The sequence below is a fragment of the Schistocerca serialis genome, chromosome 5, assembly GCF_023864345.2.
Source record: "Schistocerca serialis cubense isolate TAMUIC-IGC-003099 chromosome 5, iqSchSeri2.2, whole genome shotgun sequence".
NCBI lineage: Eukaryota > Metazoa > Arthropoda > Insecta > Orthoptera > Acrididae > Schistocerca > Schistocerca serialis.
The window spans coordinates 24,026,428-24,035,089 of record NC_064642.1 but is presented as its reverse complement, the minus strand read 5'-3'; the positions used below and the strand labels follow the sequence as shown (position 1 = coordinate 24,035,089).

Below are 8,662 nucleotides of genomic sequence, written 5' to 3'. Positions count from 1 at the left end.
GCACTTTTTTAAAATTTGGTTGCATGCATGTCAGAAGAAATCTGGACTTACATGTATACCTTGAACTGCGTTTGTGGGTGCTACTTACTAAAACAGCTTAAACAACTCAAGCTTTTTTCTATACTTGAAATTAAGTAACAGTATTTAAAAAATTAGGCTGCTATATTTACAGGTCTCATTGTCTTACTGTTGCAATTATGAAGAAATGTCAAATGATATTACAAAATTATTTATCATTCATAATACTGAGGTTATATGTGATATCTAAAACACAGTTTCTCCAGGCAACAATATCTTAATTGCTGTATATTTCACAGGGTCTTCTCACAAATAAACCAAATACTGGTGTCTCTATCAGTAAGTTGACAACCTGCTGAAATAATCGCCAGTGAAGTGAAGAGTGCAGAAGGATGTCTGAAAGGGTGAAAGTCATTGTTCGATGTCGACCACTCAGTAGGAAGGAGAATGAAGAAGGATGCAAGGTAAACATACTAGAACGAAAGTGAATACTTATTATTGGAACAGAAGGCATTGGGTAGTGTCAGTAATATGCTGCTTCAGTCTGTCTCTGTTATTAATTTACATATAGCGAAGAAAGACACAGTTGCTTGCAAGAAAGCAGCTCATTGTCGATTTTAGCAGAAGCTCGTAGAGGATACACAACTGAAATGAAGTGCTGTCCCAAAATGTATATGTCTTTCAATCCATGTTGTTTTGTGAATGCCAGTAAAACAATATAAAGGCTTAAGTTTAAGACTGATCTGTCATTGGGGCCATTACAAGAAAGGCCCTAACTCAGTTGACTATGATTGACAAGGATATATACTATAAGTTGGTAATGCTGTCTTGAGATCCACATAAAAAGGGTTGGAAAACAGTGCTGGATTAAAATATGGGTGGCTCAATAGAGCATTGGATACAGCCTAAATACAAGCACAAATATTACACAGATAGGATGCCATCCACTGTCATCAGTATTACAGCCATATTTGTTTACTTTAACTTGTTTATGACAGCATAACTAACAAGAACTGTCTGAAAAAATTATCAGACTGCACTGTTTCATGTGATATTACATATAACAGCAGGACATCTGTTTGGATGAAATAATTATTGAGCAACTTCCCTGAAATTTGAAGTGGAAGACCTAACAGGGCTTTTCTATCAATGCTGTCAAATTGACCACTTGACAAAACTAACACCTTAGATGCTTCCCCATCCCGAAGACTCAATTCTGGCATATACACCATGACATTGTTGGACCCCTGTCAGAGTCAGAAGCATTTCGTTACCTCGTATCAGTGCTTAACAGGATGTCACTGTGGATTGAAGCTGTACCTATCTGTGACATCACAACCAAGATAGCTGCTAATGCGTTCATCAAGATGTGGGTTGCACACTAAATGCTGCTGAACAGGGCTGTCAATTGGAGTCAGCCTTCTTCAGTGCCCTGTGTTCCATCTGTGGGGTCACTCATGCAGACTGCCAAGTGTCATCTGCGAAGCCCCCTTATCCAGGCCCATACAGGATGGTCAAACATGGTCCACAGACATTCGACATTCTAGAGCGTGGCCAGCCTATTACTGTCTCACTCATCCAACTTAAACTTGCATGGGTGCTACAGGACACCTGTATCTCAACACAACCAGATTCCAGCGTGCTGGTCAGTGGTAATGATGACCAATACTCATCGCCCATGTCAACCCCATCATCAAATTTCACCAGAGATGGACAGGACTTCACTGAGCTTCCATTGTCAACCCTAAATTTTTGTAGCACCGTGTGAGCTGCCCCCACAACACCTGACATGGTACCACTTCTACAGCATCATCACATCATACAACTATGAGAAATGGCCTGATTGGGTCTTGCACACACACCTGCCACAGCACGATAGGTCATGTGCATCTACATACTACTTCACCGAGAAACAGTCTGGCTATGTCTTGCTCACAAACCTGTCATGGCATGACTACTCACATGCATGCTTATGTCTGTGGACTCACACTTCCCCCCTCCCCGTAATCTGTACTGTGGGGATATTGACTTCCCACGGTACTCCATTCTGTAGAGATATTGACCTCTACACAAGACTCAAACGCCTCTGATTGATGCAGAGTGGACAATACTTGGACAGAGTGAAAGGAAAGACAGTGAGTCCTTGGTTAATGTACGAGTCAGATGTGTGTAAAGTTGCTCTCATGAATAAAGTTATGTAATGTAAACTACACCTTATATGATTGGAAGTAGTTCCTACCATACTGTGGCTGCCCCTTCCTACAAACAGATACATGAGGTCTTTCATGTAACTTCATAAAAAATAGAAAGAAATCCATGGGATTGGCTAAGAACAGAACACAGTGTTCTCGTGTTGTAAGCTCTCTACTAGTAAGTGGCTATCACAGTTTAATTAATTTTTTGACAATGAGACTATTTAATCAGTAGCAGAACATGCATCTATGTTCATATTTGCTTCTAACAATGACTACATGTCCTAACCAATATGATCACAGTTTAAGTATGTATTATTAATGATTGGGAAAGAGTGAATAGCTATTCAAGTCAAGTCTCTCAACACTTTTGGAATTTTTTATCAAATATCAGACGCTGTGATTTCTAGCTCTAACATGCACACTGTAAAAATCACAATTATACCTTTCATACAAATAAGTCCATTATCAACAATAATTCTTCCAGTTATTTTAAATAATCAGTGTAACGTATGTTCTGTGTAAATGACTTGCAATATCACTTCATATCACTCCTATTGACTAACTGTGTTGTATTCACTTTCACTTCTTCAGCACTACCACACATCATGCATCCATACTCTGACTCAAGACTTGACAGACTTCTTACATTTCATTCTAACAATGTCTATCATCCATATTACCTCTGACACAGTTCAAAGAGAATAATCAACAGAAAATGGAAATGAGAGTTTGGCGTCATTGGCCAGGAGGCCCCTTGCAAGGCAGGTCCGTCTGCCTTGGTGCGGGTCTTATTACATTTGACACCACATTCGGTGACCTGCAGGCTGGATGGGGATGAAATGATGAGGAAGATAACACAACACCCAGTCCCTGAGTGGAGAAAATCTCCAACCCAGCTGGGAATCGAACCCGGGCCCGTAGGACAGCAATCTGTCATGCTGACCTCTCAGCTATAGGGGTGGACATAATCAACAGAGGAAAGGGTACACCACTGTGGCTAAGGTGTGCAGTATGTCTACAGTGTTCAGTACAGTGAATCCAGTAGTTTGAAAATTGATGATTTAAAAATGTGTGAACCTCCTCACCCCAATGTTTGTGTGTGTGTGTGTGTGTGTGTGTGTGTGTGTGTGTGTGTGTGTGTGTGTGTGTGTGTGTGGGTGTGCGTGTGCGTGTTGGGGAGGGGGGGGGGGGGGGGGGAGGGCGGGGCAGGTGTTACCTCAGCTTTTGTTTAAATGAAGAGTCATGTCAAATGTATTACTTCACCTGTGCCTTAATGATTTGAAACTTACATTGTAAATATGTTATTTGGATTTTAAAATTTATTGTGTATATTTACAGCCCATTATATCTATGGATTCCAGTTATCATTCATGTTCTATACGGAATCCTAGTGATGTTACTCCTCCAAAGACATTCACTTTTGATGGAACATACAACTTCTCTTCAACAACAGAACAAATATACAATGAAGCAGCATTTACACTTGTACAGGTAAGTGTTATACATCTATATGAATTTAATACTACAAGCTACTTATAAGATAAATTATTTATGGGAAAAATATATGAATTTAGTGCTACAAGCTATTTACCTTCTAAATTATTTATGAAAAATGACAGAGACAGAATGGCATGCCAGTACATACCTTTATGATGTGAAGTTTCAAAATTGCCATTAAAGCTGAATAAAATTATTTTTAGCTTTTCAGACTGTTAGCACATTCTTCAAGGAGGAAATAGATATAAGGTGAAGAAGGTTAGAAAGAAGGCATAGGTCGCAGAGACAGCAGGATGAGATGACCCACCTGTTGTGAAGATGAGGGGAAGCAAAGATGAATATTTCTTGAAGAAATACAGCAACCAGCCAATTTTTCATATAGCTTTGTTTTATGTAAGAATGTGTTTTGGGCTTACAGCCATCATCAACTTGCATAATACATTTAGATTTTCACCAGTACAACTTTTTGGCCAGTATTTAGAATGCCACAGTTGCCTTTCATTCTGTAATTTATGGTTTCCAACTTTATATCCATAGCACAAACACCTAGTTCACCAGTGCATCACAGCATTCACCACCTGACCAACTAATGCAGGAGAGAGCTTTGATGCACACTAGCTTATTACAAGAAGGGGGATAAAGAGATACCATCAAACTATCAACCAGTTTCACTTTTACTGACTGTTTCAAAAATATTTGAAAATGTTGTGTTCAAGCATCTCCTTAAATATCTGACTGCAAATAATATATTGTCCAAGTCACAGATTTGGTTCCTTAAGGGTTATAATATAGAGATGGGTATTTACACGTACAGTGAGGATGTACTTAATTTGTTCGATAACAAATTAGAGGCTACTGGCATTTACTGTGACCTGTCAAAAGCCTTTGACTGTGTGAATCACAGCATTCCTGTAAGTAAATCTGAAGTAAATTAGAATGTTATAGTGTCACTGGCTGTGCTGCAAAATGATTCAAGGAAACATGAAACAGATGGTGTCATTGCCAAATACCTGTGAAGTAAGCAATCAGTCTTCATCTGGTTGGGAATGATTTACATGTGGTGTTGCTCAAGGTTCCATCTTGTGTGTACTGCATTTTCTTTTGTACATTAATGACCTCTAGTCTGCTACATCACCAGATGCTATGTTGATTTTGTTTACAGATGATACAAACACAGTAATAAACAAGTCTGTATTTCCACTGTAATGATGTCAGATGTAGGTGATGTAAATATATAAAAAAAATTATTTTCATTCTATTATGTCATATGGGATCATAGTCTGGGGTACCTTGTTAAACTGAGCAAATGTTTTCAAGTGCAAAAGTGTGTAGTAAGACTCATCTGCGGTGTAAATTCAAGAACATCATGTGGAAACCTGTTCAAGGAACTGTATATTCTAAGTAGTACTTCTCAGTACATTTATTCCTAAATGAAATTTGTTGCAAATAATATGTCTGTATGTCCGACCAATAGATCAATACACAGTATCACTACTAGGAATAGGAACAATCTACATAAAGACCTAAAAAACACTTATCTTGGTCCAAAAAAGGGTCCAATATTCGGGAACACACATATTCAATAAATTGCCAGCAACCATTAAAAACTAGGTTTCAGGGAAAGCACAGTTTAAACAGAGTTGGAAAGACTTTTTAGTAGGCAACTCCTTCTACTCTATAGAAGAATATCTTAACAGATACTGTTAGACCAGTTCCAGTAAAAATGACTGTTAGATTTCAGTTTTGGCAGCACTTGGTCACAACAATCAAGATTAGGTATTTTTTGTATAATAAATTTATTTAATGTTCATAGTGATATTTCATTCTGATAGTGTATCAATTCTGTAAAAGTTAGCAGTTCCAGTTTATGTAATGTATTCATATATCTTGACAGTCTCCTGACAGACTTTCTGGGAAGTGAGTATTGTACTCAAGTGTTTCACGGTTTTTTATGTTCTACTTTCTAATGTGTTCCATAGCATGAGAGTCATCTCATTTTTGGGTCTGTGGATCAAAAACTGAATGTGATATAATCTAAGCTAAGCAGTAGTGTGAAAGATGTGAGTGAAGACGCAGTTGACTGTGGTATACAGTGAAGGAAACAGAAAGTCTTAAACTGTGACCACCTTGGCTGAACACTACCATACTGACATATCAGTATTTCCATGTCTGTGGGATATGTTGCTTAAAATTTCATCCCTATGCAAGCTTGTTTTCAGTACCGAAAAAAAAGACTTCCTATCAATGGAGACTGTTGTGAGTACGTAAATGGCTATTGAGTGTGTCTAACATTACTGGAACTTTTCAGGCAGAGGTCACAACACAGAATGTCAGAAGACATTTGCTGCTTAACACCATCTTCCAGACTTTGAGAAAGCCTGAAACCTGGCATGAGGGAAGACATGGTAGCATCATAATGACAGTTGGCTGTAGTGCATTGACTGCAGATGACCGGTGATTAGATGGACATTGGACAGCAATGGGACAGGAAGAGTGGGCTCAAGTTCTTCCAGAAGCACTGCAGTGTGGTAGTATTGTAGGAGTGTTCCACTGGCTCTGATGAACAAACAGACGGCAACAGCTAAAATCCAAGCAGAGGTTATGGGCAGGGTGCCACCATGAGCTGGTGTGAATAGATTACAGAACATTGTCATGGGGAGATTTATACCTGCATACCAAACTCTGTTCACTTGTAAAAAGTGAGAAATCTTTGTTATAAAAATTTTACAAAGAGGATAGGAGTTTTCTCCAATGCCTTTCAGCTGATATGACAGCAACTGATGGTTTTACACAGGAATAGGCTGAATCTTCACCAACAAAGACACCCTGCCAGTCAGATCACACCACAGGATCACCTTCCTTAAGAGACTGAAGGCTCCCGGAGCTGCTACTGAAAATGTCTCTTCTGTTCCAAGCCAACCACCTAGAGCAGACACTAAATGGTTTAGTATTCTTCCTTTGGCATTTACCCTCTCCTCCAAGATTGGTCTGGGGCTTCTGGAGCTACCTTCTCTCATCCCCTTGGCCGTCCTCACCATGTGATCCCTATGAGCAAATAAACTGATAATATTTCCTTTTCTGAACATGAGTACATTATATTAATTTCAAGCCCACACTGCTTTCCTATTGTAACTAAACCCTCAAGTGGGTGTACACAGCATTCATCATGATCTGGACAAATATGTGTTTCAGGTATGTTAAGAAACTCTCTCAAATAATGTTTACATGTTGTTTCCTTCTCTGTTATAATGAGTACAAGAATGTATTTGTGCCCACGGGGGGGTCACACATTATACTGGTGTTCATGATGAGGCCTCAGTTCCAAACTGAATGAGGGTTTAATCACTTCATATGTTATGTGATGTACACATCCAGAAAGTTTAATAAACTTCCAACTGTTGTTTCATAGTGAATGACTAATTGCCACAATGTATGTAGAATGTTGGTAGAGAAATTCTGGTACGTGGAGGACATACACTGACCAACCAAAATATTATGACTACCTGTTTAATATCATTTTCATCAACCTTTGGAAAGCAACACAGCAGTGATTCTGCATTACATCGATTCGGTAAGTCTTTGGTAGACTTCCAGAGGTTTCTGGCACCAGATGTCTTTTGACAGGCACTGCAATTCCTGTAAATGATGGGCTAGTTTTTAGTGGGTATGGAACTGACACCTCAGATATATTTCATTAGATTCAGAGTAAACTAGTGACCTAGATATCAGCATAAGTTCACCATCATACTCCTTAAATCACTGTAGCATGATTATAACATTTTTATATGGGTAGTTACTCTTCCAGAAGATACCATTGCTGTCATTTAGGGCATCAAGCATGAAAGGATGCAGATGGTCTGCAATAATATCCATGTACTCAACAGCTATCATAGTGTCTTTGATTACGACTACTGGTTCCATGAAAGCCCAGGTGAACATCCCCCATTGTAGAACATTACCTCCATCAGCCTGTGTCAGGGGATGGTGCACGTTTCAAGCAGCTGTACAGTTGGAAAATGGTGAATCTGGACATGACCATCAACCTGGGATAGGATTACTTATCTGACCAGGTGATGTGTTTCCATTAATCAATGGCAAATTTTCTGTGATAACATGCCCACTGCAATCATAACTGATGATGCCACTGGGTCAATGTGGGAATGCAAGGGGGTCATCTACTGCTAAGCCCAATATTCAAAAATATGCACTGAATGGTGTCTCTGGAACACTTGTGCTTGCATGAGCACTGTACCCTGTCATTACAGCTGCCATAGAGCACCACCTGCACTCCTTTATGAAGTGGGCAAGCCTTCAACCTCCACATTATGTGATGTTCCTTAGAGTTCCAACACCTTGTCACATACTTGTGATTTTTTTGTATTTCAAACACTTTCAGTATATGCTCACAAGAATTGCACATGAACAACCAACCAGCCTTGCTGTTTCTGAGATTTTCATTCCCATGTGCTGGACAATAACAATCCGCTCTTTGTTGAAATCACTTATGCCAGTGGATATCCTCATTTGTGGCCTGTATTATTGCTAGGATGATTCACCATTCATCTGTCCTCTACTTCTGTACTTTTCTTACAGCCAAACAGCAGGTCGTTGGTCCCATCAGATTAGGGAAGGAACCATCCTGGTGGCATTTGGCTGAAGCAATCTAGGGAAATCGTGGAAAACCTAAATCAGGATGGCTGGACACGGATTTGAACCATCATCATCTCGAATGGAGCCCAATGTGCTAACCACTGCGCCACCTTGCTCGGTGAAGTGAGTAGGCCAAAGAAAGATATGGAGCTTAACATTCATCATCATAATATAGCTTAGGAGAGCATATTCATTTGCATCAACAGTGTAGGCATTTACTTGCTGTGTCAACGATGCAGATGTATACAGGTGGCAACTAGCTCTACATGCCATCAGCACTTCTATCCGAGCTCTTTTGTGTA

The 8,662-nt window shown here is 39.5% G+C and overlaps 1 protein-coding gene across 1 annotated transcript in view; it reads left to right on the top strand.

Moving 5' to 3' along the window:
- The first annotated feature begins 410 nt into the window (after positions 1 to 410).
- Positions 411 to 8,662, top strand: part of LOC126481718 (osmotic avoidance abnormal protein 3-like) — a 287,181-nt gene continuing 278,929 nt past the window's right edge. Inside the window, exons 1-2 of the mRNA XM_050105670.1 lie at positions 411 to 482; positions 3,552 to 3,704. Coding sequence (XP_049961627.1) covers positions 411 to 482; positions 3,552 to 3,704 — 225 coding nt within the window. The remainder of the gene's footprint in view (positions 483 to 3,551; positions 3,705 to 8,662) is intronic.